Source organism: Mustela erminea, chromosome 17 (assembly GCF_009829155.1).
Source record: "Mustela erminea isolate mMusErm1 chromosome 17, mMusErm1.Pri, whole genome shotgun sequence".
Classification (NCBI taxonomy): Eukaryota; Metazoa; Chordata; class Mammalia; order Carnivora; family Mustelidae; genus Mustela; species Mustela erminea.
This window is the reverse complement of record NC_045630.1, coordinates 65,307,196-65,334,980: the sequence shown is the minus strand read 5'-3', so window position 1 is coordinate 65,334,980 and position 27,785 is coordinate 65,307,196. Positions and strand designations below refer to the sequence as shown.

At 54.8% G+C, this 27,785-nt stretch overlaps 4 protein-coding genes across 16 annotated transcripts; 3 read left to right on the top strand and 1 right to left on the bottom strand.

Annotated features, from left to right (window-relative positions):
* Window positions 1–431: 431 nt before the first annotated feature.
* UFC1 (ubiquitin-fold modifier conjugating enzyme 1) lies at window positions 432–4,514 on the top strand. Its single transcript, XM_032318008.1, has 6 exons — window positions 432–751; window positions 2,800–2,867; window positions 3,102–3,165; window positions 3,467–3,543; window positions 3,790–3,880; window positions 4,085–4,514. The coding sequence occupies exons 1-6, from the start codon at window positions 629–631 to the stop codon at window positions 4,163–4,165; spliced, it is 504 nt and encodes a 167-aa protein (XP_032173899.1). The 5' UTR covers window positions 432–628; the 3' UTR covers window positions 4,166–4,514.
* A 95-nt stretch (window positions 4,515–4,609) lies between these two features.
* USP21 (ubiquitin specific peptidase 21) lies at window positions 4,610–11,141 on the top strand. 2 transcript variants are annotated; one of them, XM_032317967.1, is made up of 13 exons: window positions 4,610–5,056; window positions 6,101–6,721; window positions 7,493–7,552; window positions 7,709–7,829; window positions 8,041–8,152; window positions 8,361–8,516; window positions 8,990–9,054; window positions 9,301–9,404; window positions 9,592–9,678; window positions 9,973–10,051; window positions 10,238–10,345; window positions 10,454–10,568; window positions 10,772–11,141. In XM_032317967.1, exons 2-13 carry the CDS (start codon window positions 6,122–6,124, stop codon window positions 10,860–10,862), a joined length of 1,698 nt encoding a protein of 565 aa, XP_032173858.1. In that variant the 5' UTR covers window positions 4,610–5,056; window positions 6,101–6,121; the 3' UTR covers window positions 10,863–11,141. The 2 variants fall into 2 exon arrangements, with proteins under 2 accessions (XP_032173858.1, XP_032173856.1); XM_032317965.1 differs by lacking the exon at window positions 4,610–5,056 and adding an exon at window positions 5,074–5,294.
* A 666-nt stretch (window positions 11,142–11,807) lies between these two features.
* On the top strand, window positions 11,808–15,533 carry PPOX (protoporphyrinogen oxidase). Of its 4 annotated transcripts, none has more exons than XM_032317971.1 (13): window positions 11,808–12,043; window positions 12,214–12,308; window positions 12,453–12,587; window positions 12,718–12,833; window positions 12,973–13,105; window positions 13,420–13,564; window positions 13,670–13,860; window positions 14,278–14,338; window positions 14,511–14,629; window positions 14,714–14,824; window positions 14,922–15,071; window positions 15,191–15,233; window positions 15,317–15,533. In XM_032317971.1, the coding sequence occupies exons 2-13, from the start codon at window positions 12,222–12,224 to the stop codon at window positions 15,457–15,459; spliced, it is 1,434 nt and encodes a 477-aa protein (XP_032173862.1). In that variant the 5' UTR covers window positions 11,808–12,043; window positions 12,214–12,221; the 3' UTR covers window positions 15,460–15,533. The 4 variants fall into 4 exon arrangements, with proteins under 4 accessions (XP_032173862.1, XP_032173861.1, XP_032173864.1 ...); XM_032317970.1 differs by having other exon boundaries at window positions 12,685–12,833; XM_032317973.1 differs by having other exon boundaries at window positions 11,990–12,119; window positions 12,685–12,833.
* Window positions 15,534–15,627: 94 nt separating this feature from the next.
* On the bottom strand, window positions 15,628–21,246 carry B4GALT3 (beta-1,4-galactosyltransferase 3). Of its 9 annotated transcripts, none has more exons than XM_032317977.1 (9): window positions 21,128–21,239; window positions 20,516–20,701; window positions 20,158–20,302; window positions 19,514–19,788; window positions 18,764–18,999; window positions 18,001–18,191; window positions 17,747–17,869; window positions 16,544–16,648; window positions 15,628–16,409 (listed from the first exon to the last, which is right to left on the bottom strand). In XM_032317977.1, exons 4-9 carry the CDS (start codon window positions 19,773–19,775, stop codon window positions 16,136–16,138), a joined length of 1,191 nt encoding a protein of 396 aa, XP_032173868.1. In that variant the 5' UTR covers window positions 19,776–19,788; window positions 20,158–20,302; window positions 20,516–20,701; window positions 21,128–21,239; the 3' UTR covers window positions 15,628–16,135. The 9 variants fall into 9 exon arrangements, with proteins under 9 accessions (XP_032173868.1, XP_032173869.1, XP_032173872.1 ...); XM_032317978.1 differs by having other exon boundaries at window positions 20,158–20,298; XM_032317981.1 differs by having other exon boundaries at window positions 20,158–20,232.
* Window positions 21,247–27,785: the final 6,539 nt, after the last annotated feature.

Genomic DNA, 27,785 nt, shown 5'->3' with positions numbered 1-27,785 from the left:
AAAAAGTCTGGGCAGGACTAAGGCAAATTTTCCTGCGACCCCTCAACTCCTTTAGCCCTGATTAAGAATTCTCTAATTCGATACTGTTAATTCCTCAGGACCCAACCTGTCTACTATACTTTGATTCTCCAAAGTTCCCACCAATTAGCACGAGTTTAATGCCCTTCTATCGGGTGGCTTCTTTGCCTCTGCTACCTGAGCCACACTACACGGAAGCTAACGAACCTTCTTCAATATGTGAACAGCGCGTTTCAGGAAGACAGTGCCTGGCACGGCGCCTAGAACAGCCGAAAATCTAACAACTCTGCCGAGTCTGGGAAGGCTTCCGAGTTTTCGGAGATCACGTCTCTGAGCATGAGCGGAAGTCACCTTTTGGGCAGTCTGCGGTTTTTTTCAAATGTTAGGTACCATATTAAGGAGCAATCAACTTCACTCTGCTTTCCCCGTGGCACCCACAAGCAAGTGGCCAGGTGACAAATTACTTTCGTTACAGGAAAATAAAGACCGCACTCAAAGAAGTCCTCAGGCAGCCCAAACAACCCCGTCTTCCCATAGTAAAGATGGCGGCCCCCGGAGTGTAGACTACAGGCAGTACCACTTCCGCATTTTCCTTGCGCCCTCGTCCAACATGGCCGACGAGGCCACCCGGCGTGTGGTGTCCGAGATCCCGGTGCTGAAGACTAACGCCGGCCCTCGAGATCGTGAGTTGTGGGTGCAGCGACTCAAAGAGGAATATCAGTCTCTTATCCGGGTTAGTTGTGCTTCTGCGGCCGGCCGCGTCGCAGAAGGGTTGCGGGTAATCAGGTGTCCTTAAGAATAGGCTCCGTGTGGAAGTCGCTTCCGGTTATAAAATTTAACTCCCAGATTCATAGAAGGTGGACAGTTGTGGGGCCGGGGGGATCTAAGGAGGTATGGGAGGGAGGAGGCAAAAGAAACTCAGTTTAGGAGCCCCGGTGCGGCCAAAACAGCTGTTATTTGCGGGGTACGTCCTCCCGGAAGGTGACGTGTCCTTCTGGCTTCAGGTGTTCTGTCTCCTGGAGGTAGGGGAGGTGGTCCGGAGGAATTCCCGGGGCCCTAAGTCCCAGTCGTTTCTCTCTGTTCCCTCTTTTACTCTTCCTGTGAGAGAAGCACGCTAGGCCTGAAAAGTAAAGTAAGCGTTGTTGCAGAGAGTTGAGGAGTTGAGCTCACAGTTAGGAATGAGCCATCTTCTCGGCAAATCTCTCTTCTGTGGGAAGAGAAGACGGTCTGTCTTCCTCGCGGTGGCCTCTGCCTGTTTCAAAAGCCAGCAGCTCTCCTGACACGAGTATTTGTTTCCACTAACCACCCCCCCCCCTGCCCCATGTGTACACCTAGCATCTAGGGACAGGGATCCAAAGCTGAATAGGGTGGAACCTACTGAGATAAAGGAAACAAATCATTATAACATGAAGAGGAGAGAGAGGGAGGGATGGCTAGGATGTTCTGAGGGCAGAAGGTGAGATTCCTAAATCACCCTGGGTCTGGTCGGGAAAGGATTCATAAAAGAGGCAGTGCTTGAGCTTAAAGGGTAAACATAAGTTAGCCTGATAAACAGGGTAAGAGGGGGATGTTCACGGCAAAAGGAATAGCATGAGCAAAAGCATGGAAGTTACAAATGGCATGATGGGTATAAAGAAACAGAAGTAGTTCAGAGTTGCTAAACCATCAAGCCTAGGGCAGGGAGTGGTAGACAAGGCTTGAGAGATAGGCTTGAGTACTTGAGTACTTGAATACCTCGAAGGTGCTGCGATACCTTTAAAGTATTTTAAGCTGAGGAGTGATGTGCTCAGATTGGATGTAGACCAATCACAGTGAGTAGAGAGGAACATAGAATTAAAAGAGGTAAGATTGAAGGCAGGAAACAAACTGGGCAGCTGTCATTAAGCCAGGCAAAAGAAAGATGATGACCCAAACTGAATAGTTATTGTGAGGCTAGAAGAGGTAGATCTGAAGAACGTTCAGAAGGTAAAATCAGCAGGACATCCTGAAGGTTTGGTGGAGAGGAGAGGAGGGAGAGGTCAAGGATGAGTCCCACTCTTCGGCTTGCATTACTGAGCGAATGCTAATACTGTCATCTGAGGTTGATGCAATAGAGAAATGGTCTGAAGAACCACGAGGAAGTGCCGAGTTTGAGGTACCTGTGAAATGAAGTTAGGAAGTTCAGTATATAATTGGATACTAGAGTCTGAAGCTCTGAAAAATGGTCTAGATTAAAATAAAGAGTTGGAAATCAACAGCACGCGGGTACTGGTCAAAACCAGGGTGCTGTGAGGTTCTGCAGGGAGGGAGGATACCATGAAATGAGCCGTGGGCTGAGGGCAGACACTATCAGAAGTGAGAAGAAAATCCCGGAGATGTCATATTTTGTCCTCGCTAAACCGAGTGGGACCCAACCATCCTGTTCTCTTCTCCGAGCAAGTCTCCTACTTACCAGTGTAACTTTGTCTTCAGCTTTCCTCCTGTCAGAAAAGTGGGGTACAGGGGCACCTGGGTGGCTCAGTTGTTAAGCATCTGCCTTCGGCTCAGGTCATGATCCCAGGGTCCTGGGGTCAAACCCCGTGTTGGGCTCTCTGCTCAGTGAGAAGCCTGCCTCTCCCTCTTCCAGGACCCCTGCTTGTGTCCCCTCCTCCCAGTCAAATAAATAAAAATTTTAAAAATTCTGTGCCCAGAAAAGCTGGGTACATACTAAGAGAGAAAGTAATCACACGCTTTTCTTTTGAGGGAAGAGGGACTGCCTTTGGTCTCAACTCTCCCCTCAAAGACCTCATTTTCTGCTTTTAGTATGTGGAGAACAACAAGAATGCGGACAATGATTGGTTCCGACTGGAGTCCAACAAGGAAGGGACTCGGTAGGCAGACCCTCTTGGGAGTTTTGGGGGTGGGAATCTTAACGTGGCTTGAGCATCTTAATGTCCCAAAGCTCACGCTGGGCCTTCCCTGCCTCCTGGTAGCTGCCTCCGCTCCCACAGCTCCAGAGTTCTCTAATTCCCATCCCATGAGTCTCCCAGAAGAATGGGCAGGTTGGATTGAGGTTTGGTCTTTTTTTTTTTTTTTTTTTTTTTTTTTTTTGGTCTTTGTTACAGATGGTTTGGAAAATGCTGGTACATCCATGACCTGCTCAAATATGAGTTTGACATTGAGTTTGATGTGAGTATGATGGAATGAGAAGTATGGAGGTTAGTGGAAGGGGAGGTGATGGTTAGCAAGCTAACCTTTCTTGAGGGGATCAAAGAAAGCTTTTAAAATGGGAGGGAAATGCTGAGGTTTGAAGCAAGCATAGATTACAGCTGCTCATCTCCATATTCAGAATTCCCGTGTGTACATGCTGTTTGGTGGGGGAGGTAGTGGAGGGTGTCAAACATTTCAGCTCAACCAAGAAATGGGCATTGATTAGATTAGTTCATTTCTATCCTGCTTCTGTTTCATTAAGGCCTTATAATTTCTCCAGATTCCTATCACATATCCTACTACTGCTCCAGAAATTGCAGTCCCTGAACTGGATGGAAAAACAGCAAAGATGTACAGGTAGGCTCAACAGGAGACAGGAAAAGGCCAAAGAGGACTTAGGAGAGAACTCTGAGTCTGGAATTTTCCCAGAGTTGGCCTGCCTAGAGGGCCTTCTGGCCTCCCTCTGTCAAGTCTGGGCAAAGTACTTAGCTAACTTTGCGCTTGATTCTGATCGCTACTAGTTACCTTGTGCTTCCCAGAGGCTACTGTGCTTTATGGTAAACTTTACATGTCAACACCGTCTTCCTCTTGTCCCTCTCACAGGGGTGGCAAAATATGCCTGACTGATCACTTTAAGCCTTTGTGGGCCAGAAATGTGCCCAAGTTTGGACTAGCTCATCTTATGGCTCTGGGGGTAAGTTTGGGTTATTTGATGCATAAGGGGAGGGGGAGGAATTAGGCAGGTAGCAATGTAAGAAAAGTAACTGAGAATAAACAAGGAGTGACAGTGTTTTCCCTGGGCATGTTCCCATAGAATCTCTCTGGGAAGGAGTTTCTGATGGAACAAGAGATGTTGACCAAGTAGTCGTAATCTGACAGGGTCTCCCTTGTATTGCAGCTGGGTCCATGGCTGGCAGTGGAAATCCCGGATCTGATTCAGAAGGGCGTGATTCAGCATAAAGAGAAATGCAGCCAATGAAAGATCAAGCCACTGAGGCAGGACAGAGGGACCTTTAATAGGCTACATTCTTGCTCTCTGTGCATCACTCTTACTCATCCAACCGCTTCCCCCCCATACCACTTCACCCATAATTGTTACTAAGTAGCTGTATCGGGCACGCTGAAAAAAAGAAACAGCATTGCTACAGAATTCCTAAGGCTACACAGGGAGGGGAAGGACTGGGGCTTTGGGGAACCAAAAGGCAATTTGTATGCCTTCCGCAGGTGAAGCAGTGTAAGATCCAGAAAGGCTGGGAGGGCTGAAAGTGGTTGCATAGTCTTTTTGGTTTCTGGAGATAACTCTTCAATAAAAGCTGCTTCCTCTGGTAGTCCGTGGTTCTCATTGGTGGCTGTGAAGAGAGGTGAGCTGGTTAAGACCCAAGGCACACATACAACTACATAAGTTTGGGGGAAGGGGGAAATGGAGGATGCTGTGGTCGGGAGTTGGGAAGTGAAAGGAAATCTTGGACTGCTCTGCCTCCTGCTGAGATCTGCTTGCAGAGATCTGCTCGTGTCCTCTAGCGGGGTGCCTACTGCTTTGGTCTGCAAGATGCTTGAGGAATGGTTTTGCAGAACCAGCATTTCCCGTCCTCCAGGGATCTTCCCGTCCCTACGTGGAGTGCTGGATCCTACTCCACTGGTCTGCGAGCTGGACCCAGGCAGTGCAGCTTCCCACACTGGCACCCCTGCTCCCACGGAAGGATCTGTGCTGCAGGCCTCCGGGCCATACTACGAGGATGGATCTACATCCCTATAGTTTGAAGCGACGATTTTAAAACAGTTCAGGGCAGCGGTCCTAAAGTTGGCTGCGTTTCCATGGTGTCGGCGGCAGAGCCAAGGGGGCGGGCTCACGCAAGCGCCGTGGAAGCAGGTGGGTGGATTTCGAGTGTGGGTGCGCAGGCGCTGTGAGAGGCGGTGAAGCCGGTGGCTGGTGGTCGGGCGGGACCAACAAAGATGGCGGCGGCCCCTGCGGCGGGAGAGATCTGGGCAACAGCTGCGGCTAAAGCTGCAGCCCGGCCCTCGGGGGGGCTGCACGGGGGTAGTAGGGGGTGGCCCTGAGCTGGGGCTTGGCCCCGGCTGGCCTCCCCCGCCGCCTCACCGGGGGACAGGTACGGGCCGGGGCGCTATGGCGGGGTGGGGGGGCGCGGGAAGACTGCTCCGGACCCGAGAGGACGCCCTCCGCAAAGGCAGGGCGCGGGGGGCTCAGCAGGCCTGGGGGACCTGGGCTGGAGGGACAGCATCCATGGACCGCAGGGAATACGCCGCTGGACCCCGTAGCCAATCAGCGGCCTCGGCCTTTCTGCCCTCGAGGGGGGCGGACCCGGCTGAAGCCCTGCTGTGGTGGGAGAGGTGCGGAGATTAGGGTCGGGGAGTCGTTCGTCCGCCCTCCCCGCCACTGCCCCTGAGCCCCGACACCTCGCTGGAGCCTCAGGGGTGGGGGATGGAGTGATTCGCAAGTCACTCATTTAGTCGGCTTCATTTGCAGTCCGGAGGGACAGGGGTTTGAGGGTGGAATGCTGTCTTTGGGTTGTTTTCCTTACATCCACACCCTCATTTGTCCAGAGAGTCTAAGTGACCCAGGGCACATCCCACTTGATTAGCCAGGCGTGGGGGCCCTTGGCATGAGCGTTTAGATCTTAAAGACAGCCGAGATAGAGACTAATATTGGCTTTTCAGTAGAGCTGTATTCTGCAGGTAGGGCCTGAGGAATTTAGAAAGAATCAAAGCGGTGGGCTGCTATCATTCATTCATTTACTCGAAGGATACTAAGTATCGACTTTGTGTCACACACTGTGCTAGACAGTGGGGATAGGTAGACATGGTACCTGCCTGCAGTGTATGTAGAAGCTAGTGTGGCAATGTAGGTTCCCTCCTCCCTCCACACTCAAATGTTGACCCTCTCTTCTCCTCCCAGGTCCAGCCTGTGGTGTCCACAATGCCCCAGGCCTCTGAGCACCGCCTGGGCCGGACCCGAGAGCCACCTGTTAATGTCCAGCCCCGAGTGGGGTCCAAGCTACCATTTGCCCCGAGGGCCCGAAGCAAGGAGCGCCGAAACCCAGCCCCTGGGCCGAACCCCATGTTAAGACCTCTGCCTCCCCGGCCAGGTCCCCCTGAGGAACGGCTCAAGAAACTGGAGCTGGGACGGGGACGGACCTCAGGCCCTCGTCCCAGAGGACCCCTTCGGGCAGATCATGGAGTTCCCCTGCCTGGCTCACCACCCCCAACTGTGGCTCTGCCTCTCCCTTCCAGGACCAACCTAGCTCGTTCCAAGTCTGTGAGCAGTGGGGACTTGCGTCCTATGGGGATTGCCTTGGGAGGGCATCGTGGCACTGGAGAACTAGGGGCTGCACTGAGCCGCTTGGCGCTCCGGCCTGAACCTCCCACCCTGAGACGTAGCGCCTCTCTCCGCCGCCTCGGGGGCTTTCCTGGTCCCCCCACCTTGCTCAGTATACGGACGGAGCCCCCTACTTCCCATGGCTCCTTCCACGTCATATCTGCCCGGCCCTCTGAGTCTTTCTACTCCGATGACAAAATGGTGAGGACTTGCCACGTGGCCTTCCATGCTCATGTTCCTCTGTGCCTCCAGCTTTCTTGCCATCACCTGACTTTCTTTTCCCTCTTTTCCCCCAAGTTCCGATCTCAGTCCCTCATTACAGCAGCTTGGACTCTCCACTCCCTCACTTAAGTACCCTCGAGCTTCCGAGATCTTTTTCGGGTTTTCTGCGACTCCCCAGTGTGGTGTGCCATTTCGATCCCCAGGGCATTAACCCAACCATTTGGAATTCTTCTCCGGGTCCCCAGGCCCTTACTCTCCCTTGCTTCACCTTCTCTCCCAGGATGCTGCCTAGGCCTAATTGATCTCTGGAGCTGAAGAGGGGCGGGCTCAGAACATCTGAGTTAGCGTGGTGGCCCATTTCTGAGCTAAGTGAGCTAGGTGGATTGCAGTTGGAGCCATCAGGAGAGGGTTCAGGAAGGGGCCACGGGGGCGGGAGGGGGCTTTGGGGGAAGCAAGGTGGGTGTGGGGAACAGCTGGGCGGCCATGCCTGTGCTTGGGGAGCTCCCCCAGGAGCTACAGCGCCGGCTGGCTGGGCAGAGGAGTAGGTGGGGAACAGGTGGGACAGCCATGGCCGAGTCCGTGGTACACTCAGCTGTGATGGGCTTACTGCTCATGGCCAGTGAGGTAGGGAGCCGCCAAGAGCCCCGTGAGGTACAGGAGGGTGGGAAAGCAGTGGGCAGCGTACTGTTGAAAGGTTCAGGTGCCGGGTGGGATAAGTGGGAACCTGCTGACTTGCCTTTGACCTTCCAGGCTCATCACACGCTGCTTCTGGGCTCCGGTCATGTTGGCCTCCGAAATCTGGGGAACACGGTGAGAGCCATCCTCCTGTCTGTCAGTGCAATGGTGCGGGGGGTGTGGCGCTGACCTGGGGAAGGGGAGAGCTGAAGCTCTTCGAGGCTTCCTGTCCCTGGTCAGCAGAAATAATGGCAGTGGGTCTCCTCCCCTCCTCCCCCTCTCCCCCCACAGTGCTTCCTGAACGCAGTGCTACAGTGTCTGAGCAGCACTCGGCCTCTGCGGGACTTCTGTCTGCGAAGGGACTTCCGGCAAGAGGTGCCTGGAGGGGGTCGAGCCCAAGAGCTCACTGAAGGTGCGGCAGCTGCTCCTGCTCCCACCTTTCCAGTCCTCTCCCCAGCCTCCGGGACCATCTGCCAATCATGGCAACCCCAACCCTCAAATCTGGCGGCTGTATCTGGTTGTGCTGGTGCCGCTTCCCTGGAGGTTGTTTTCTACCCTCTGAGCCTCCCCGGGCTTGCCTCTTCCAGTCAGTAACCTCTGTTTCCCCACACCCACCCCAACAGCCTTTGCGGATGTGATCGGTGCCCTGTGGCACCCTGACTCGTGTGAAGCTGTGAATCCTACTCGATTCCGAGCGGTCTTCCAGAAATACGTCCCCTCCTTCTCTGGATACAGGTGGGAGAGCTGGAGGGTATGCCGTTTCTCTCTGGCCACGTCTGGGGCTCAGGCCAAGCAGGGGCCCTGGCAGCATGGCGCGGGACCTTCAGATGTTCTCCGTCCAGGAGAGGGGGACCAATGTCTGAGCACGAGACTGTCTTTGGACAGGGGATTTGGGGAAGGAGGGGAGGACGGTGTCAGTTGCCCACACCGTTTCTGGCTATAGCCAACAGGATGCCCAAGAGTTCCTGAAGCTTCTCATGGAGCGGCTACACCTGGAAATCAACCGGCGGGGCCGCCGGGCTCCGCCCATCCTGGCCAGCAGTCCTGCTCCCTCTCAGCCCCGCCGAGGAGGAGCTCTGCTGGAAGAACCTGAGCTGAGGTAAGGTCGCTCTTCCCGGTGGTTGCTCCTCAGCATGCCTCGCTTAGGGGACTGAGCTCGTCAAGCCTGAGGATTTGGGGGTCATAGAAACACTCAGCTTAGGAAGTGGTTTGAGAAGCAGTGCCGAAGTAGCTGGGAAAGGAGGCCGGAGTGGGGAGATGGGGTCAGGGGATAGGGTACGGATGTCCCTGGGCCAAGGGAGAGGGGATAGCTACTTGACAGCCAGGAGTCTAGAGAGTGTAAAGCCCAGGGAAGCCAGCTGCTCTTCCCTTGTTCCTTCCTTTTCCTCTTCCCTTGGATTCCCCCCAAAAGTCTTCTGAAGCATCACTCCTTTGAGACTTCTCAGAAATGTCGAGAAGGAGCTAGAGTACGGGTGGGGTGCAGGACTGTGTGGGTCATTTCCGTGGTGCCTGGGGTGCCCAGGGATCCCCTTTTCTCACTCGGTGCTCTCCACGTCCCTTAATCTGTGCTAGTGATGACGACCGAGCCAACCTAATGTGGAAGCGTTACCTGGAGAGAGAAGACAGCAAGATTGTGGGTACGGAGCGGGCAGAGCCACGCGGCACGGTCGGTGTGGGAGGTCGTGGGCTTGGGAGAAGAATTGACACCGCAGGGGCGTGGGGACAGGCTAAATGTTGGAAGTGTGGACGGGTTGAGGGGTTTGTTAGGAGAGCCGGCGCTGGGAAAGGAAGGGTTGGGCTGAGGGCTGGGAAGAGATGGGAACCCAAGGAAGCATCTCAGGCACCCCACAGTGACTGTTTCTCCCGCCTCTTCACTTGTCTAGACCTGTTTGTGGGCCAGTTGAAAAGTTGTCTCAAGTGCCAGGCCTGTGGGTATCGCTCCACGACCTTCGAGGTTTTTTGTGACCTGTCCCTGCCCATCCCCAAGGTGGGATTCCAGAGGATTCCAGGGGTGGATGGGACATGGGTTCTGGGACCCTTCCCTACCCACCCCCAGAGCGTGGGAGGGAGCCCGGTGGGTCTCCGAAGTAGAACCGTAGCCTGGATTGATTGAGAAGAGTTGGAGATGGAAATTCAGAACATACTGACCTTTCATTCCCGTTTCCCTGCCTCAGAAAGGATTTGCCGGGGGCAAGGTGTCTCTGCGGGATTGTTTCAGCCTTTTCACCAAGGAAGAAGAGCTAGAGTCAGAGAATGCTCCAGTATGTGGGGTTTCACAAGGGACGCAGTAAGGGTGGGAGACCTTGCGGGGGGGGGGGGGCAGAGGGGCTAAGGATGGAAGGGGTCACATGATGCTTTGGTATAGGGAATAATATTTATAGGTCTGGGCTTGTGTGAGTCTCAGGTATGTCCTAATACTCCTCAGGCCGAGGGGAGTAGCCCAGAGGATACAGGAGTCACGGGGAGGTCAGTGAATTTGTACGTGAGTCAGGGAGTCAGAAAAGCCAGTCGAGGAAAGGAGCAGATTAACGTGACATTATTTGACATTTCTTCAGGTGTGTGACCGATGTCGGCAGAAAACACGAAGTACCAAAAAGTTGACAGTACAAAGATTCCCCCGAATCCTTGTGCTCCGTATCCTAATCCTCAAATTCTTCTTTCTCCCATCTGTATTCCCCCCATCCCGCATGTTCCATTTGGGAGTTGACCTTTTTCCTACCACACCCGGGGTGTGTTCCCAGAGGGGAGTGGACAGGATTCAAGACCTCAGGCCCCTTCAGAGGCCCTCTGCCTCCCAAATGCTCCTTAACTAGGGCTTAGATCTTAATCGATTTTCCGCCTCCCGAGGCTCCATCAAGAAAAGTTCAGTAGGTGTGGATTTCCCGCTGCAGCGACTGAGCCTGGGGGACTTTGCCAGTGACAAAGCTGGTGAGTCTGGAAGGGAGGGACCTGAAGAGCTCCCCTGTAGGGGAGGGGGTGTGCGCCCGGGCCCTAGCACGGAGCAATTCTGCAATTCTTTGGCCTCCAAACCCCCAGGAAGCCCTGTCTATCAGCTGTATGCCCTCTGCAACCACTCGGGCAGCGTCCACTACGGCCACTACACAGCTCTGTGTCGGTGCCAGACTGGTTGGCATGTCTACAATGACTCTCGGTGAGAATAGCCTCCCACGCCATCCCCGCCCCATTCCCACTGCAGCTCGCACACTTTGCCCTAATCTGCAGCAGCCCTGGGACAGCAGAACGCCTGGGGGCCCAGATGCTGGGGGGATGATCTGCCGGGGAGGTGGGGATCCACGGGGACGAGGGGGTCCACGGCAGTGATCCCAACCCCCATCCCGTCTGCCTTCTCCCCAGCGTCTCCCCTGTCAGTGAAAACCAGGTGGCGTCCAGTGAGGGCTACGTTCTGTTCTACCAACTGATGCAGGAGCCACCCCGGTGCCTGTGACACCCCCCCACCCCCGAAGCCCTGGCACCTGTGAAACCCGTTCAACACCCTTAAGCTCCAGGCTCCCCATTTACCTCAGAGACGTCTATTTTTGTGTCTTTTTAACCGGGGAGGGGGGAGGCGGTGGTTGTAGCGCCCATTATTTTTTTTATTAAAAAGTACCCTTCCACCTGGAGGCTCCCTTGTCTCCCAGCCCCGTGTACAGAGCTCCCAGGCCCTTGCCCGTGTACAGCCCCCAGCCCCTCCACAATCTCACTTTTTGTGAATAAATTTATTAAGAAAAAATGATGTCCTTTTCTGTATTTGTGCTTAGGGGGTGGATACGGAACTGGGCCCAGTTGGGGGCGCCCCCGGCGCCGGGGGGATGGGGGGGGCGTGCCGGACCCGGACGCCCGGGCGCCGACGTTTGCCGGAGCAGCGAAGGTCTGTGTCGGGGAGGGGTGGGGGGAAGAGGGAAGGCGAAGCGGGGCCTGGCGAAGCTGCGGGGAAGCCGGTGCGAGCACTGGGGCGCCGGGTTCTGCCTGGAAGGGGGCTGTCCCCGGAGGGCGAGGCACCGAGGACCCCTGTTGACAAACACGCGGCACGTTGCCGGGCGGCCCCGGCTCCCGTAGGCCCGGGCTGTTGCTAACATCAAGGAGCTGTTTACGGCGCCGCCTCCCCACGGAGCAGCCCCAGCGACTCTATCTGCTCTCCCTGCACCCCGCGCTCGCGGGGCCTCCCCCAGGGCCGTCACCCTCCCCGGGCCTGGGAAGCCGGCGGCGGGGCCCGCGGACCCGACTCCAGCCCGCGCCGCCGCAGCCCTGGGGGCGGGCAGAGGCTGGCCGGGAGCCTTCCCCGGGCTGGCGCCGAAGCAGTTAAGCGTGGCTCCCGGCCTCCGCGGGGTGGGAGGAGCCGCCGCCAGCTCTGTGCTTTCATTGGCGGGCGCGATCCGGGGACTCCTGGGGACCACCAATCCGGAGGCGGGGGATCTCGGGGACCGCGGGGCGGAGCGGACGCCAAGTCCGAGGGTCCGAAGGGGGCTGGCGGAGCGGCGGCCTCCGACCCGCGGGCCGGGGGGGGCCCCGTGGCACCCCGAGCCCTGCGCCCGCAGATAGCGTGGGCGGTGCCCTTATCCGCCTCCCCGGCGAGCGCCTGCCGAGGGCCCGGAGGCCTCTTTCTCCGGTTGCCTCTGCCTCTCGTGGGTGAGTCCTGGGCCCTGGGCGGGACCTCAGTGGCCCCTTCTCGTCCGCCGGCTCCGCCGTAGCTGCCCCCGAGGCGGTGAGTGGCAGGGGTGGAACGTGGGACCTGCGCGGGGGCTTCTACAGAGCAGAGTGCCCCCCGGTCAACCTGTCCGATCGCCGCTCTCCCCTAGGCTTCCCAATGGGCCGGACCGTGGTCGTGCTAGGCGGTGGCATCAGCGGCTTGGCCGCCAGTTACCACCTGAGCCGGGCCCCCTGTCCCCCCAAGGTAAGTGCCCCATCGCTCCAGAGGGACCCCCTTTACTACTCTTTTCCCGTTTCCGGCTGAAGGGAGGGCGCCACGTCTTCCCTTGCGTACCCTTCACCCCGCGGCTATAGGCCTTGCGGCGTGTCTCCCCCCTCCCGTCCCCAGGTGGTCCTGGTGGAGGGCAGCGAGCGTCTGGGAGGCTGGATCCGCTCGGTCCGAGGGCCAGGTGATGCTGTCTTTGAACTTGGACCTCGAGGAATTCGGCCCGCGGGAGCCGTGGGAGCCCGGACCCTGCTCCTGGTGAGAGGAGGATGGAATGCCCAGGAGGGCTTGCAGAGGGGCCGTCACCAGAGGACAGACTTGGGAGGAAGTGCTGGTGGGCCAGTCCCTTCCTTAGTTTCTCCTCTTCCTGAGGGTGTATGGAGAGCAGGTTTCTGAGCTTGGCTTGGACTCAGAAGTGTTGCCTGTCCGGGGAGACCACCCAGCTGCCCAGAACAGGTTCCTGTATGTAGGTGGTGCCCTGCATGCGCTGCCCTCTGGCCTCAGGTAACGCTGTCCCCTCCTTGCTGCCCCTCGACCTTGCCCGCATCCTCTCACCCCTTCCACTTGCCCACCTCCCAGTCTGTCAGCCCTCCCAGCAAGAGGAGCCACGCGAACGGAAATGACTGTGCCTTCCTCAGTGCAGGGGGCTCTTCCGCCCTTCACCTCCCTTCTCCAAACCTCTGTTTTGGGCTGGGCTGAAGGAGTTGACCACACCCAGGGGCAAAGACCCTGATGAGACTGTGCACAGTTTTGCCCAGCGCCGCCTTGGACCCGAGGTAACACGGCCCAGAGGCCCCCAAATCCCTCTCCTGCTAAACAGCAGCAGAGCCCCCTACTCAGACCTTCCACCTAGGGACCTTTCTGTGTCATTTGGGAATATTCTCTCCTTCTCTTCACACCCAGTAGTCCCCAGCACTCAGCGCTGAGAGTGAATGCCTCCCCTTCCCTCCTGTTTTTCCATTATAGTGGGGCTGCTCCCCTCCTCGCCCCCGGTCCTGTCCCACCTCCAGTCCCTACTTTGCAGGGGCAGTGGGAGGTCCTCTCTGTGGCTTCTCTTCCTTGACCTCTCAATCCCGGTCTCGTCCTCAAGGTGGCGTCTCTAGCCATGGACAGTCTCTGCCGAGGAGTGTTTGCAGGCAACAGCCGGGAGCTCAGCATCAGGTCCTGCTTTCCCAGTCTCTTCCAAGCTGAGCAAACCCATCGTTCCGTTTTACTGGGGCTGCTGCTGGGGGCAGGTGAGTGGGGGTTGGTTCAAGGGACGATATTAAGGACCACCGGAGTAAGGGACTGGAGGCCAGGGATGCTGTTTTAATGATCCTTCTTTCCCTCCTGCTCTGCAGGGCGGAGCCCCCAGCCAGACTCGGCACTCATTCGCCAGGCTCGAGCAGAGCGCTGGAGCCAGTGGTCACTGCGGGGAGGGCTGGAGACATTGCCCCAGGCCCTTAACACCCACCTGACTAGTAGGGGCGTCACTGTTCTCAAAGGCCAGCCTGTCTGTGGGCTCAGCCTCCAGGCAGAAGGGCGCTGGAAGGTAGGAGAGCCCCCCGGTGTGTAATGTGTGTGTTTAAGTCTCCATCTTTGCCTAAATGGCCAGGGTTGTTAGGACTTGCTCGTTGTTTTCTTGCCTTAGATCCTGTATGAACATGGGCTATCCTAGGGTCTTAGGCCTTATTAGTGGGCGTTTCTCCAAGACCTGTTTGATCCAAGCCTGGGTAGGAGTGCTGTTGGAGAGCGGCTTAGACAGGGGAAGGGACAGCCCAGCTCCCCTGCACATCTCAGGGGCCACACTGGCTTCTATGTGGCCCACTGCCTAGAGTGACAGCAGTGCGGGCTCTGGGCTGACTTCATCCTGGAGCGCACTTAGTCTCTCCTGCCAGTTTGGTGCCTGGGAATCTGAGAAAAAATTCCCATTATGTCTGCGTCTCACACACGTTTTTCATCCTGTCAGGTGTCCCTAGGGGACGGCAGTCTGGAGGCAGACCACGTGATTAGCGCTGTTCCGGCTTCAGGTAATGGGGTCGCCCCCGTCCCCAGCCAGAATGTGGCTAAGTGTAGCTTCCTGGGCCACCAGGACCACGCCGTGCCCGACCTGGTCGTCTCTGTGAGAGTCTGATCGCAGGGAGCGTCGGTGAGCCCGCCGGGCGCGCCTCCTGAAACAGGCCTCTGGCTGCTCTCCCCTAGTGCTCAGCGGGCTGCTCCCTGCCCAGGCCGCACCTCTGGCCCGTGCCCTGCGTGCCATCACTGCCGTGTCCGTGGCTGTGGTGAACCTCCAGTACCGAGGAGCTCGTCTACCTGTGCAGGTACGCGTGGCACAGACCAGCGAGAGCCGCCGTGTGGGGCCACTGGGCACCTTCCTTCCTGACCGGGTCTCTTCCTTCCTCCAGGGATTTGGACATTTGGTGCCATCCTCCGAAGACCCAGGCGTCCTGGGAATCGTGTATGACTCCGTTGCTTTTCCTGAGCAGGATGGGAGCCCCCCAGGCCTCCGAGTGACTGTGAGCAGTGGCAGATTTGCTTAGCAGGAGTTTCCAGAGGGCTCCTCTGGGCCCAGTAGGTAAGGCCAGGCTGGTCAGTGCCACATTCTCTCCCTAGGTGATGCTGGGAGGGTCCTGGTTACAGACGCTGGAAGCCAGGGGCTCCGTCTTATCTCAGGAGCTGTTCCAGCAGCAGGCACAGCAGGCAGCTGCCGCCCAGTTAGGACTGAAGGAGTCCCCGAGTCACTGCTTGGTCCACCTGCACAAGGTAAGCGAGGAAGTGCCGCTCAGCTCCCACTGAAGGCAGGGACGGTGTATCTGTTGCTATCTCCTCAAGCTTGGCCATCAGCAACAAAAATTTCCCTGTATCCTCTCTTCTCTCCCCAGAACTGCATCCCCCAGTATACACTAGGCCACTGGCAAAAACTGGGTGAGTTGGGAAAGCGGCTGTGCTGAAGAGGGCAAGGAAACCAGACCCCCAGCGCTAACAGTCCCGTCATCTTCTCCTTCCAGAGGCAGCGACCCAGTTCCTGGCTTCTCAGAGGCTGCCCCTGACTCTGGCTGGAGCCTCCTATGAGGGCGTTGCTGTCAATGACTGTATAGAGAGCGGACGCCAGGCAGCAGCCCGGGCCCTGGGCTCAGAACCTAACAGCTGATCCCCCCCTCCTCCTGGCCATGCTAGCGGCACCTCTTTACCCACGAAAATAAAAGTTGCTGGAGCTTGGCTGGATCTGGTTGTTCCGTCACCTCTGGGCATACGGTGGCAGGGGAAGGAGCAGGTCGCAAGGGGAGGCACGAGGTGCCTGGGAGGCAGCAAGCAGGAGCAGAGGCAAGACAAAGTCCTTTATTAGAAAATATATCAAAATCCCAGCCCCCTGAGCCAGGTCCAGAAGAGGAAGCTACTCGAGCACTGGCAGAAAGTACCCAGGGAGGGGCTTCCTTCACCAAACATACTTCCTCGGAACCATAAATAGAATAAATATTCACAGAGGTCCCGGGAAAAGCCAGATCACTCTTCTCTCCGTGGAAGAGGAAGGGACTTGGGGTCCAGCCCTGCTCTTACCCAGGGGCCAGCGACTCTCAGGAGTCATCACATAAAATCATGACACCAAGGATTCACAGTCATAAGCCCTGGCAGGTGACCCTAGAAAGAGGGACCCCCAGGTCTGAAGGAGCCCAGCTCCAGTCCAGCAGTGAGGAGAGGCCCCGGCCTCCAGCACAGCCCTGGGGTTGCGTCCCCCCCATCCCTCTAAGAGCAGTGAGGACCTGAGGGTGGGGAGAGTACAACCCGTCTGATTCGGTTTCATGATTGAGGTGGGCAGGCAGGACGAGTCAGTGTGAACCGTTGGGGGCTGTGTGGTTGGCAGTAGGTGGAGGGCCGGGCCTGGCTGGGGGCCGGCGCTGCAGCATCTCTTGACGGAAGGCCTGGGAGGAACCAGGCGGGTAACGGGGACCAGAGGGAGTCCGGGGACCCCGAGGGTCAGTTCCAATGTCTGCTGTGATGTTGGTATAGAGAGGACCCAGCTCTCGAGCCAGCAATCGGTATGTCAGTGAGTTCATCCCATCTTGTGTCCAGGAATTCTGGGTACGGACCAGGAGGTCAAATCTGAGGGTCAGAGGTTGGAGAACTAAGGCCCAGAAAGAAACAGCCAGGGACCTAGGGAGCATCAGGATGCAGCGCCTTCCCTGGGAATGCAGCTCCCTGAGCAGCCGCAGCAGCAACCAGGCTGTCCCCCCTACCTGTGCGGGTTCTCCTCGTTGCCCTTATCACCACGATGCTTCACCATCTTGTAGTGCCCCACGGACGTGGGGGGGCGAGAGATCTTCATCCCAGCCAGGCGCACCCTGTGGGGAAAGTGGGGGCACCTTGGAGGACCCTGCGCGGAGGCAAGCGGCTCTACCTGTTTGCTCCGCCCAGCAAGGAGGCGGCAGCAGGGTTCTGTACAACAACTAGCACTAGCTAGGCAAGGAAAGGGCCACACACTGGAAGAGAGAAAGTCAAACAGAAGGAAAGGCAGGAGAATGTAAAGGCGGGATGCAGCCAAGTAAGTCTGGGCGCCTTGGGGCCTCTTAACACCTGGCAGGTAGGTCTGTACCGCCCGCCTTGTTATCTCAGTGGCTCCGAGAAACCACCCTGGCATTTGTTGGAAAGGACAGGACTAGCCCAGGAGTTACACCCCCAAGCTCAGCAATCCCCACCTAGAACAGCGGCTGCCCTGCCTCGACTTCTCACCCCGCACCACGGGCCTCAGTGTTAGGAAAAGAACAGAACCAAGTCATCAGGACCCCACCTCTGACACACAGAAGCAGAACTGAGATGGCCTGGGCACGTGCTTAAAGAACACATCCATTTAGGAGTCGCTGGGCCCTTTGCACACATACAGAGGGCAAGAATTCAGAGAGGTCATCCCGGAGGACACGAGGGGGGAGGGGAGGCCATGGGTCCAACAAAGCAAGCCCAAATTCTTACTCCACTGATAGCAAACTGGGTCAGCTGAGGCTGAAGGTCAAAATGTTTCACATGCTAAAAATGAGCTGGCATTGTGCCAATGGCACAGACTTAAAACCAAAAAGTGATTCTGGGTGATATAGAGCAGAGCCCCTCCTCCCCGGCCCCATAGGAAGTGGTCTGGAGTTAAGTTAGCAGAAGGCAGGACTGACTTGTCTCTAGGCCCCTTTCCAGCTCTGGAATCTCATGATACTACAGCCCACTGATCTTCTCCTCTCTCCCAGAAACAGAACTCACCAGATCTAGGAGATGGAAGGGTGACAGAGTGGGGAACAGCACGATAAAGCCTGACCTGGGCAGAGAGGAAAAGCTAAGGGAGAGGAATAGGACCAAGGAGCTAAAGGCTGGTGTGAAAGCGGGAGCGCCGGGGGTGGTCTCGGGGGACAGGGATGCAGGCCCCCATGGGGGTGGGAAGCAGTGGCAGGAAGTCTGACCTGGTAGCAATGTCGTCATCCTCACCACCCCAGCCCCAGTATTCATTGGGGAAGCCATTCATCTTCAGGTACTGGTCAGGAGTGAGCGCCGAGACTCCTCCAAAGTACTGGGGGTACGGGAGGCTAGGGAGAGAAAGATCCTTGGGTTCCACGAGTCTTTTGGGGAGACATCCCTACCCCACAACCCCTTAACTCTCCTCCTTCCAATGGAGGGTGGGTGTCCCTACTTCCCAGCACCCTCTCGTGCCCTCTACCTGTATCCAAACTTGTTCATGGCAACAGCAACATGCCGGGGTCCCCGGGGGTCACACACATACAGATTGTGGTCGTTCTCGGGCAGGAGGTCCACGTCGTGCAAGAACAGGCAGTCCCACTCCTCATCACGCAGGGCTTCTCGCACCCCAACGTTTAGCAGCTTGGCCCTGTTAAATGTTCCATTTCCAGCCTGGAAGGTAACGGAGAAGAACCAGACTACGTCTATAGGTAGCAGCATGGAGGAGGGGGGCAGAAGTACCCAAGTGAGAGGAGGGGAATCCAAGGGGGGAAGAGGGGCAAGGGCAGTGAAGAGAAAGCCAAACTTTCATTCTTCCTCCAACGAATCGTTTCAGAGCACCGGGATGGCCTGTTTACTCATGCGCGGCTGTTTAGCACTTAAACCTAACAACCACAGCCATGGAAAACAGGGGTCTCTAGGTTTTCATTCTTAGACTCTAGGGGAGTCTAAGAATCTTGTTCAAGGTCACATACGGGACAAATGGCAGAACTGATTTTAATCCAACTCTGTCCAATTCCCAAGTCAATCAAGGAAAAATCCCAGAGAGTACAGGACAGTCAGAGTACCCCGAGCAGAGAAAGGACGACTCGGGGGCCGACAAGCCGGCAGAGGAGGACCAGGTGCTTCCCCACATTCAACAGTCTCACCCTCTTAAAATGATCGTGGGGACCCACCATCTGAGAGCGGACTGGCACTTCCTCACAGAGTCCTTACCAGAAAGCGGGGGTGGGGGGCTGGGGTACCTGGTGGATGACGTAGATGCCGTAAGCGAGCTGCTGGCGCTGCAGGAAGGGGTGCAGGTGGTAGAGCAGCAGGCGCAGGTGGTGCTCCCGGGCCCGGTGCGGCACGATGATGGCCGTGCGGGAGCGGGGCTCACACCCCGCGGGGCGGTAGCGGCCCCCCGGTTCCACCCGGGGGTTCCTCTCCGCGATCTCTGCCAGTGATGGCACCGGGCTAAAGGACACGGACACAGGACCCACTGTTGGGAGGGAAGGGCCAGGTTAATGGTTGGAAAGAGGGACCTCCAGGGCCTGGGAATGCCGCTGGCCCCAGTGGTCTGGTTCTCGGGCTCTGCTCTCCGAACAGCTTACACCGAGATCACATACACCGTGAGTTTCCCATCATTGGGACAGCTTTGCAAAGTCTGAAAGGTGCAGGTTCTTCACTTAGCCTGCCTTCTTTTAGGGTTCCATAACTCCAGCCTCACTAGGTTAGAAGGTCGAGAACACAGGACTTCCAACTAACAAAACCGCGGCCCATCTACAAAGGAAGCAATCCCCGGCCCAAGGCAGGAAGAGCATAGGAACGGCCGGGCAGTGAAAAGCTGTGGCTCAACCCAGGAGCCCAATCTAAACTCCAAATCTAGAGGCTGCTTATCTCAGCCTCTGCCCACCTCTGGTGACCTTAACCCGGGTCCTAAGCCCCACGCCTGCGCCCTAGCCCTGTCCCCACACCCTGGCCTTCCCTTTCGTTCCCCCTCCCTCTGCACTCACCTAAAAGAGGAGATCGTTCTGGACAGTAGGGTAGACCTTGAGGAGCTGGAGGGGCCCCTGGGGCAACAGGGGCCCCAGGCAGGTGACTGAGGTTACTGTAGACATCATGGGGATGAGAATAGTCAAATGTCGGCCCCTGCTCTCGGCCAAATAGGGCACTGAGGCTTCGGAAGCCCCCCAGTGACAGGTACATCATGACAGCCAGCTGGGAGCCCACCAGCAGGGCCAGTGTGCAGGGCCGCTCCAGCAGCCTCCGCAACATCCTGGGCTCAGGTCTATGGAAGGAGAGAGGAGAATTCTGGGGGCAGGCAGGTGAAGAGCAAGCCAGCAGAGATCATCAGTTAAGAACCAAGGTGGTGCCAAGAGTTAAAGAGGAAAAGACGCAAAGATCGAAGTCACAGAAGGGAGCACACAGGTGTACAGTCATGCGTGGAAAAGAAACAGAATGTAACCACCAGCAGCCCTACCTACCACCTGTCATTTCCAGCCCAAGTCTCACTCTCCTCCACCTCCTCCCTGAACCACTCAGGCCAACTACTCTCGGTCCCCACCCCCAAGGATGCTTACATCATTCAGGGCCTTTTCAAAGGAGTCTCTGGAGAACCTCTCTCCCAATTTTAGAGGGGGGTGCGGGGTGGACTCACCTAGGTTCAAGCTGTCTTCTTCGGGATCATGGGGACTTCAGGGGGTCCCGGGGGGGCAGAGATGTGAGGCATTATCTAAATTGGAAATGTCACAGAGGACAGAGCAAGTCTCCATCCAGCACTCCAACAGTGATCCTGGGACTAGCTGGAAAAGAAGTGGTCAAGGATAACCACCCACCCAGAGGGGCAGAGATCAAGATCAGGGTGAAACTGGTTTCCCAAGCAGGAGAAGTGAAGGAAAGTGGTTGGAAAGAAAAGGGGAGGACCCAGAGATGCTAGGTCCCTGGCCTCTCCCCCAGCTGCCCTTGAGGGTCAGGTTTACGTGTACTTAACCATTCCCCACCCTGACAGGACCAACCTGTTTGGGGACTGGGGACGGGACTGCTAATGGAGACATTATTTTTGCCAAGGGGTAAGGCAGTCACGACAGGATTGTGGAACGGCCTCAGGAGAACCCAGGGCAGACTAGGAAACGGGTTCCTTTCCGTTCTTCACGTGCCGAGGAGCCAGCCCCGCAGGTGCAGGGCGCTCGATCACCTGGGAGCTGCAAGCAAACAGCCCCGGAGCGCGACGGGGAGTAGGATGGGGGTGGCGTCCTCCACCTTTTCCATCCTATCCCAGTCCTAGCGGGGCGTAGGGAGGAGGGTTACCGCTAAAAGTGAGAGGGAGTGGGAGGGCTGGGCAGAGCCCGTCGGGGGTACCTGGGCTGGCTCACCTAAGGGGCGTGGTCAGCACTCTGCAGAGGGTCACAGCCCAGTTCTTTCAGAGCACCCCAACCAGCCACCCCAACCGCCCACCCCAGCCTCCTCTTGCATTTGCAATGTGAGCCCACCGGCCTCTGTCCATATTTCCACCTGGGACCCCCTCCCTGCTCCAGCTGGTCTCCAGACTTCCCCCGGAACTTCTCATCCTCCCCGTCGCCCGAACATTTCTCCCGGGCCTCTCACCCCATCATCCCCAGCCCACATACCTGCTCTTCTGCTTCCCGTCGTCACCGCCACCCCGACAGCCTGGCAGGCATCGTCACCGCCATCTTGGAAGCGGGCGCCGCTGGGCGGGGCCTCGCGTCACGGGGCGGGGCCCGCGTCACGGGGCGGGGCCTGGGTGGAGCCTCCCGGGCGGGCGGGGCGCGGGGGAGCTGGGGGAGGCCGGAGCGCGGCAGGGTGGAGCTGGGCCGCTGCGGGTAGCCGGCGCGGGGCGCTCTCCCCTCCCGACGGGATGCTCTTTCCCACCCCTCAGACTGGGAGGACAGCAGCTCAAATCAGGAGTCTCGCAGGGACCGACCTGGCCCAGAGGCCAGTGCGATAGTTTCTGGCGCGTCGCAAAACCTGTTACCGCAGGCCAGCCCCTTCCTGGAGTGTTCGGTGTATCAGAATTGTTTCTTGCTCAGGGTACATTGTTTCGACTGCTCTGGCGCATTATTGTATCCCCATGATGTCCCGCAGGCCTTGATAGAAACGATTAGTTAGTTAATAAAAAATGATGCACTGAGTGAGGAGGGAAGGGCGGCGTCTGCTTTAATGTAAAATTGTGTTTTCCCTGACATTACAGTAAAATGGACGCTCCGTTAGTTTGCAATATGTGTATCCTGTGGCTTCCACTATTGCCTTAGCACGTTGTGTTTCTTAGAAGCAGATGTTCACACCCAGGAAACTTAGGATAGCTCACAGCGTGTTATTCCAAAAGGGAGGGATATAAACAATATAGTAAAATAAATATGATTGCCCAGAAATTGCAGCTCATTCACACATAGACACTTGAGAGAGACTTCCCAGAAGTGATGGTTAATGGGGAACCAGAAGGACTCGTTCTATAGCACATCCATCTGCCTTAAGAGGTTCTGTTTCCCGGAGAGCGGTTCTGCAACTCTGTAAGGAACTGATCCACATGCAGATCTGGACGGATTGAGGTTCAATGCTCAATTGCTCCCTACATTGTGCAATAAACAAAGTAAAACAAAACATAAAACAGTTTTTGCCTCCATGTTCATGCTCAATTCTGCATCCCTGATCCGTAAATGTGTGTTCCTCAGATTTCTTTTAAACTACGTATCAGATTGCATTGAACAGACAGAGGTTTCTGGGATTTGTCCTGCAAAACCCGCCACCCCACCCGCAAGTTTGCAGGCACGCTAAGGAATGTTGTTTGCGAGACATAAGTGACCCAAGGAGCCTGGTTAATTGACATTAGTGGGCCTCCAGCTCAGAACTGGCCCTTCTGGTCTGGACGACAAGAGCTATAAATTTGCCTTGCATTCCCTCCATCTCCAGGCTGGGCTGCCCCCCCTTCCGTCCCCCAAGGAATCCGGGAGGGGAGGCAAACACACCTAGCCCAGGCTCCTTGAATATGTGAAGACATGATAACACAGGAATGCAGCTCCCTCCAAACTGCACGTAGGCAAACAAATGTTTAATTTCAGACCCCATCATTTGCCCTACAAATACGACCCTTACGGGGAGTCCCAGCTGAGGGGCCTCTCCATCAGCACTCCAGCCTGGCCGACTCCACGGGCCACGCCCTCCCCACCCTCGCCAGGAGGTTGGATGTCTTAAGTACCCGGTTTGAGATAAGTCTGTCTTACTCTCCTTCACTGCTTATGGTTGCCTTCATCTGTACTCAGATTTTCCTCTCTTTTTTTTTTTTCGGTTTCTATTAGATTTTTATAATATCAATAAAGTGTTTTTTTCCTCTTTGAAACTGAAAGTACAGCTGCTGTGAATCTTTTCTTTAGAACACATATCTGTCAGTGCCTGCATGAGTTACATGTTCATTTTTATCTGGGTATTGATAAAAATTCTGTTCTTGGCCAAACTTTATTTTTCGTTGTTGTTGTTAAAGATTTTATTTATTTATTTGTCAGAGAGAGAGCACAAGCAGAGGAAGAAGCAGGCAGAAGGAGAACGTTATGATCAGGTTATGATCTCAGAGTCATGCTGAGCAGAGAGCCCAATTCGGGGCTCGATCCCAGGACCTGGATCATGACCGGACCTGAGCCGATGGCAGAGGTTTTAACCTACTGAGCCACCCAGATGCCCCTTGGCCAAACTTTAGACAGGCTCTGCTAAGGCTTCTTTTTGAATAAGCCTCATCCCTGGACCACTAGCCGCTTTCAGCAAGAATCCAGCTACGTCAGGTTAGCCAGAATCTCCTCATCCTTGAGGTAATTTTCCATCTACTGACCCTCTCATTCCTCTCATTGGCCATACATATTCCCACGTCCTGACTGTATTCAGAGTCAAATTCAACCTCTCTCCGGTTGGGATAGTCTATGCACAGTAGTCCTAAAAAAAGTCTTCCTTACCTCTTGAACAAGTGTCAGAATAATTATCTCTTCAGCAGTGGGAGAATCATAATTTCACCCTTTTCTGAACATTCTATTTTATACATATATATATATATACACATATATAAACATTTTATTTATTTATTTGACAGATCACAAGTAGGCAGAGAGGCAGGCAGAGAGAGAGGAGGAAGCAGGCTCCCTGCTAAGCAGAGAACCCGATGTGGGGCTCGATCCTAGGACCCTGAGATCATGACCTAAGCCGAAGGCAGAGGCTTAACCCACTGAGCCACCCAGGTGCCCCTGTTTTATATATTTTTAAAGATTTTATTTATTTATTTGAGACAGAGAGAGCACGAGCAGCGGGTAGGGGCAGAGGGAGAGGGAGAAGCAGCCTTTCCACTGAGCAAGGAGCTTGATGAGGGGCTTGATGCCAGGACTCTGGAATCATGACCTTGGGCTGAAAGCAGACGCTTAAACGATGGAGTCACCCCGGGGCCCCAGAACATTGTATTTTAATAGATGGCTAGTGTTCTGGATACAAGAAACCTTAAGTGCAAAAGTCTGAAAAGGAGAAGAAGGGAGGGAGTTTGGGAAATTAAAATGGATCAGTAAGCCTAGCCGGTCCAGTGAAGGGCATGGTGAGCCAGGAGACAGGACAGGTGAACAGGTGCGAGGCAGTAAAAGGTTCCATAAACTACATAAAAAGAGTGGGTTTTATCCTGAGGGAAGAGGAAGGCAAGAAAGTGCTTGAAACAGAGAGCGCTACTATCAGAACTTTAGGAAGTTCACTCTGGTGGAAACATGGAGCTTCCACTGGAGTGGTCAAGACTGGACGCCGGGACTCCCATTTCGGAGGTCACCACAGAAATCCAGGAGAGAGACGGAGCTCATGCAAAGGAAGGCAATATCAACTGCGGGAGGCAGGCACCTGGGTTGCTCAGTGGGTTAAGCTTCTGCCTTAGGCTCTGGCCGTGATCCTGGGATCCTGGGATCCAGCCCCAGTGGGGCTCCCTGCTCAGCAGGGAACCTGCTTCCCCCACTCCCTCTGCTTGAGCTTACTTTCTCCCTCTCAAATAAATAAAATCTTAAAAAAAAAAAAGGCATTATCAGTGGGACTAGAGGGAAAAGGTGGTCTTTGAGGACTTTACAAGGCCAGTAGAGCTTGGCGATTGAGCAGATATGCCTACTCAGGGAGTCAGAGGATTCCCCGATTCCTAGTGTGGGCCAGTGGGTGGATGGCGGCTCCTTTCAGTATGAAACAAAACTTGGAAGACGCACATTTGGGTGAAACAGTAGAGATGACAAGTTAATCTTTGGACTTGATGAGCTCGAGATACCAGTGGAGGCCCAAAATGAGACAAAACTGCATTTCAGTATAATCAGCCCTGAACCCCACTGGCTGTGTGATGTTGAACAATACATTTTCTGGGTTTCATCTGTAAAACAAACCCCATCTTAAGGGAGGTTTGTGGTAATTAGGACTATGAGACAGTGCCGGCAGAAGTTAGATATTCAGTATATCTGAATTTTTTAAAAGATTTTATTTATTTATTTGAGAGAGAAAGAGAGAGTGAGAGAGAGCATGAAAGGGGAGAAGGTCAGAGGGAGAAGCAGAGTCCCCATGGAGCTGGAGCCCAATGTGGGACTCGATCCCATGACTCTGGGATCATAACCTGAGCTGAGGGCAGTCGCTTAACGAACTGAGCCACCCAGGCACCTGAATTTTGAGGACATATATCTGAATTTTGTACATCTGTACATTTGGAGGAGAAAGTGGGAGCCAAGTTAAAAAAAAAAAAAAAAGCCTGTTATTTTAAGGAGCTCACTGGGTAGTAGCGAAAACAAACATAGAAAATGGAGGGGCACCTGGGTGGCTCCGTCGGCTCAGAGTCTGAGTCTGACTCTGAACTTTGGCTCAGGTTATGATCTCGGGTGGTGGGGTTGAGCCCCATGTGTCTGACTCCGAGCTCAACAGGGAGACTACGTGAGATTCTTTCCCTCTTGCTCCCCCTCTGCCCCTCTCCCCACTCTTTCTGTCTCTAAAACAAAGAAATAAGTGATTTAAGAAAAAATGAAAACATGGCTCTCCCCGAAGAACTCGTGTTCCTCCATGGTGTTTAGTTCTCGTAAACTGACCGTCATCATCATCCTTTTTTTTTTTTTTTCCCCTTAAAGATCTTATTTGTTTGTTTGTTTATAGAGAGTATGAGGGTCAGGCAGAGGGAGCGGGAGAGAGAGAATCCCAAGCAGGAGTGTGGAACCTGACTCAGGCCTGGATCGTACGACCCTAAGATCATGATCTGAGCCAAAATCAAGAGTCAGACATTTAGGGGTGCCTGGATGCCTCAGTCCTTAAGCATCTGCCTTCAGCTCAGGTCATGATCCCAAGGTACTGGGATCGAGACCCGCATTGGACTCCCTGCTCAGTGGGGAGCCTGCTTCTCCCTCTCCCACTCCCCCTGCTTGTGTTCCCTCTCTCGCTGTCTCTCTCTCTCTGTCAAATAAACAAATAAAATCTTAAAAAAAAAAGTCAGACGTTTAATTGGCTGAGCCCCCCAGATGCCCCCTGACCTTCATCTTCTACCCCAGCTCTCCACCTGCCACGTGCTCCAATTCCCCTGCATTCATCTGTAAGCTTCCTGTTTCCAAGAACTCGCATGCCCACTCCACTCACCCTGGCCACTCCCGGGACTTAGTTATCATTTAGAACTGCTCCATCTCCGAAAGCTTAAATTCTAATGTGCTGGTTTTTACCCCAATATCCTATCTTTCTGTTCTGAATAAATCCTGGTGCCCCTAATGGCGCCGTCACAACACGCAGTGCAATAGAAGACACCCAGTCTAGTACTCAAAACTGATGCAGAATAATTTAAATCTCTATTTAGTTTCTCAAGGAAACATTGGAGGTTGGGAGAAGGGAGTATGGAGCAGGAACCCATTGAATACACAGCCCAATGTCTTTAAAATCCTCTCTCCCATTCAGCATTGTCCATTGAGATGGTGGCTTCTCCCCAAGACTCTCCCTTCCAACCCTACTTGGCTCCTTACTGTATTATCCCCCAGCTTCAAGTCCAGGCACTTCATGTGTCTTGGGTTTTGCATAACAGAGAAGAACCCTGGAGCTGGCTTAGCAAGCAGAAACTCTTTCTTCCTCTATCACCATCCTACTCTCCTTGGGGGCCCCCCAGTCTTACAACTCTCTTCTAGAAGGGGAGGCAAACACCTCCTCCAAGAATCCTTCTGTGACCCCATATTCTGGGCTACGCACCCCTGATCTATCATGGCATCTGTCACACTGGTCTCAGCCACCAGACGGTGAACTTTGAGGACAGGAACTACGTCTTCCCTTTTATTATCCCCTGAATGTAACCAAGACCTTTTAGCACAAATGTGACAAGACAGCCCATCTTAGATGGGACCTAGACTCTCCCTTGGTAGAATTATTTTCTTATGCTAATGCAGGAGTGGAAGGGGGGTGCCTGGCAAAAGAAGAGATTTGAGGGGAAGAGAATCAGCACATACTGACACTTACTAGAAGCCATACACGGAGCCAAGCATTTATGCCACTGTATTCTTAGGTTCTGACAACCTCTCCATAAGGTAGGTGGTAGTAACACCCATTTTACAGATAAAGAGACCAAGGCTCACAGAGATCAAGTAACTTAAGATCATATCATCATGGGTAAGTAACAAAGCTTAGACTAAGTCTGACTCCAAAAATCCATGTCCTTTTCCAACACTGTGAGAGGAGGATTTGATTCCAGTATATGACCCAATGGCTTTATAACTGAACAAATGCGGTAAACAGTCAATTCTCCTTGGGAAACTAGGTCAACTAACGTGTTTTCCTCTGACCCATTTTCAGGCCAACATTCTCATATTTTCAGCATTTTTAAAAAAGATTTTATTTATTTGGGGGCCTGGGTGGCTCAGTGGGTTGAGTCGCTGCCTTCGGCTCAGGTTGTGATCTCAGGGTCCTGGGATCGAGTCCCGCATCGGGCTCTCTGCTCGGCTAGGGAGCCTGCTTCCTCCTCTCTCTCTCTCTCTGCCTGCCTCTCTGCCTGCTTGTGATCTCTCTCTCTGTCAAATAAATAAATAAAAATTAAAAAAAAAAAAGATTTTATTTATTTACTTGGCAGAGAGATCACAAGTAGGCAGAGAGACAGACAGAGAGTGAGGGGGAAGCAGGCTCCCCACTAAGCAGAGAGCCTGATGTGGGGCTTGGCCCGAGGACCCTGAGACCATGACCTGAGGCGAGGCTTAGGGGAGAGGCTTAACCCTCTGAGCCACCCACGTGCCCCATCATATTTTCAGCTTCTTAACACTTATTACCTTATCAAGA

Coding starts and splice junctions, on each gene's coding strand:
- UFC1 (XM_032318008.1), top strand. CDS start 629: ATGGCCGACGAGGCCACCCGGCGTGTGGTGTCCGAGATCCCGGTGCTG. Junction 752..2,799: donor AATATCAGTCTCTTATCCGG/GTTAGTTGTGCT, acceptor TTCTGCTTTTAG/TATGTGGAGAACAACAAGAA. Junction 2,868..3,101: donor TCCAACAAGGAAGGGACTCG/GTAGGCAGACCC, acceptor TCTTTGTTACAG/ATGGTTTGGAAAATGCTGGT.
- USP21 (XM_032317967.1), top strand. CDS start 6,122: ATGCCCCAGGCCTCTGAGCACCGCCTGGGCCGGACCCGAGAGCCACCT. Junction 7,553..7,708: donor TCCGAAATCTGGGGAACACG/GTGAGAGCCATC, acceptor CTCCCCCCACAG/TGCTTCCTGAACGCAGTGCT. Junction 8,153..8,360: donor CCCTCCTTCTCTGGATACAG/GTGGGAGAGCTG, acceptor TTCTGGCTATAG/CCAACAGGATGCCCAAGAGT.
- PPOX (XM_032317970.1), top strand. CDS start 12,222: ATGGGCCGGACCGTGGTCGTGCTAGGCGGTGGCATCAGCGGCTTGGCC. Junction 12,834..12,972: donor GCGCTGCCCTCTGGCCTCAG/GTAACGCTGTCC, acceptor TCCTCAGTGCAG/GGGGCTCTTCCGCCCTTCAC. Junction 13,106..13,419: donor AGCGCCGCCTTGGACCCGAG/GTAACACGGCCC, acceptor CTCGTCCTCAAG/GTGGCGTCTCTAGCCATGGA.
- B4GALT3 (XM_032317982.1), bottom strand. CDS start 19,775: ATGTTGCGGAGGCTGCTGGAGCGGCCCTGCACACTGGCCCTGCTGGTG. Junction 19,000..19,513: donor AGAACGATCTCCTCTTTTAG/GTGAGTGCAGAG, acceptor CCCTCCCAACAG/TGGGTCCTGTGTCCGTGTCC. Junction 16,649..17,746: donor GATGACGACATTGCTACCAG/GTCAGACTTCCT, acceptor CTTTCCCCACAG/GGTGCGCCTGGCTGGGATGA.